This window comes from Rhagoletis pomonella, unplaced genomic scaffold (genome assembly GCF_013731165.1).
Source record: "Rhagoletis pomonella isolate Grant_MI unplaced genomic scaffold, Rhpom_1.0 Rhpom_scaffold_00010, whole genome shotgun sequence".
Taxonomy (NCBI): domain Eukaryota; kingdom Metazoa; phylum Arthropoda; class Insecta; order Diptera; family Tephritidae; genus Rhagoletis; species Rhagoletis pomonella.
Genome location: NW_023458564.1, coordinates 23,266,154 through 23,268,042, shown reverse-complemented (window position 1 = coordinate 23,268,042; position 1,889 = coordinate 23,266,154). Strand labels below are relative to the sequence as shown.

Here is a 1,889-nt window from a genome sequence, read left to right as displayed (position 1 = left end):
GTTTTCAAATCGGTACGAACGCGTCTTGCACCAATCGGTGATTGCTGTAAGTGCTTTTGTTGTTGCTGTTGCTGTTGCTGTGTGTCTTGTTGGTTCGATGCCATTGTCGTTTTGATTTGCAACAACAACAACAGCGACACAATCTAGAATGTTGCAACAGCATTTGTATATTAACCAAAGGCACTGATTTTGATTTGATCTATTTACGTATAAACGTTTTATTGTTTTTTTGTTTCTAATTTTGCATCGGTTAAGTGCTTAGTAACAGTTAAATATTTCAGAAAATTTCGATGTTCCTCGAGTTGTGTAAAAAACGTGTCACCATGGCAAAGTAGAAAATGTCAGACTGACGTTTGCGTGCATAATCCTTCTTCATGCATTGGTATTGTTTTTTTTTTTTTTGTTATTTACATAGTATGACACAATCCGCACATGCGCATTGTAACAACTTCCCAGTAAGAAATATTTAGCGATAAAGAAAACTGGATCTACATAGTCCATCGTGAACGAAACGAGACACACATTGTATACTTATATATAGCATTTTTGAGAAACGAATTAATTAAGTTTCGAATTCTAAGTGAAATACTGATTGCATGCAAATGATTTTTAAACTAATAGCCTGCAAGCTAAAAATCTATTAACTTTCTTACAGGGCCGTCATTAACTATATGAAAAATTATATATAGTTCTGTCACTCTTATTTCCAAGAGAAAGGGGGTTGGGTTTTTGTTATTAATATTAACGTACATGCATACCGTCCTATATTTATCATGTGATAACAATTCATTTGAAAGCAAAAATAAAATGTTATTGTTATTGGAATAATTACATTTTAATAAACTTATGTATATTTTTTAATAACGCAGCCATTTTCGTTTGAGAAGTTGAAAAGGGGAAGCAATTTTTTTTTACCATGCCACCTAAAATAAAGTCTCTTTCAATTCATGATGTCATTTGGTTTCCTTGACTCTTTTTCAGGATAATAATGATGTATGTATATCTGGCATAACTACTCGATTCCAACAACTGAAATAGTCAACTAAAGACGTTGGGCCTCATGCATAAAAAGTGAGCTTAAGCTCCGACTCGATTTTCAGTACAAATTCTTGAGCTTGAGCTCACCCCTCAGTGCAAAAATTGGGTCTGAGTTTAAGCTCACTTTTTATGCATAAGGCCCGTTGTCAGATAAGAATAGGTGACTTTATTTTTAAATGCTGAGCTCAAACAAAAAATAAAAGCTCCCGAATTTAAATACCATTGCTTATGTTGCCTTTGGGCGTCTGCGACTTCTCAGAATTGACGAGTCAAAAGCTTTTAAAAATTGGAGAAAATTATTTAGCAAATTATTTTATTTCACACTTTCAAGATTTTCCGGTTTTGATCGCAACGTTAGTTTCAATAGAATTGAAGTGGTTTATTTACATATGAGTATTTACAAATAGGTCTATAGGGTTTTTATTTATTTTTCGCGGTAGACTTTTCGCTGAAATCACCCTTATATACGTAAATAAATAATTAACAATTCCAATAGATTTAATTGGCAATAAGTCTTTCATTCAATATTTATCTAATAACATAAAGTTTCTACTGCGCAAACACAAATTTGAGATTATACACATACGTATATAACTTATTATTGTTACAAATTTCTAGACAACAGCACTTTATGATTGCCAAATGTAAAAATGTACAAATCGTGTGATCCCTGCTGAAATCTCAGAAATTGTTTATGACTTTTGCTAACATTTTAAAATGAAAACTTACCAAAACATGTTATGTTTCCAAAAGGCTGTCAAATTGAGAAATTTAAGAAAGCAAGTGTCACACCTTGCATGTAAATTGTCTTTCGAAAGAGGGCTTCTATTTCCGAAAAGCGAATTGCTGGG

At 32.5% G+C, this 1,889-nt stretch overlaps 1 protein-coding gene across 1 annotated transcript in view; it reads right to left on the bottom strand.

Annotated features, from left to right (window-relative positions):
* The window catches only part of LOC118746559 (protein kinase 4-like), a 25,681-nt gene extending 25,577 nt beyond the window's left edge, over positions 1 to 104 (bottom strand). Inside the window, exon 1 of the mRNA XM_036480403.1 lies at positions 21 to 104. Within this exon, the coding sequence (XP_036336296.1) occupies positions 21 to 104 (84 nt within the window). The remainder of the gene's footprint in view (positions 1 to 20) is intronic.
* Between the last annotated feature and the right edge of the window lie 1,785 nt (positions 105 to 1,889).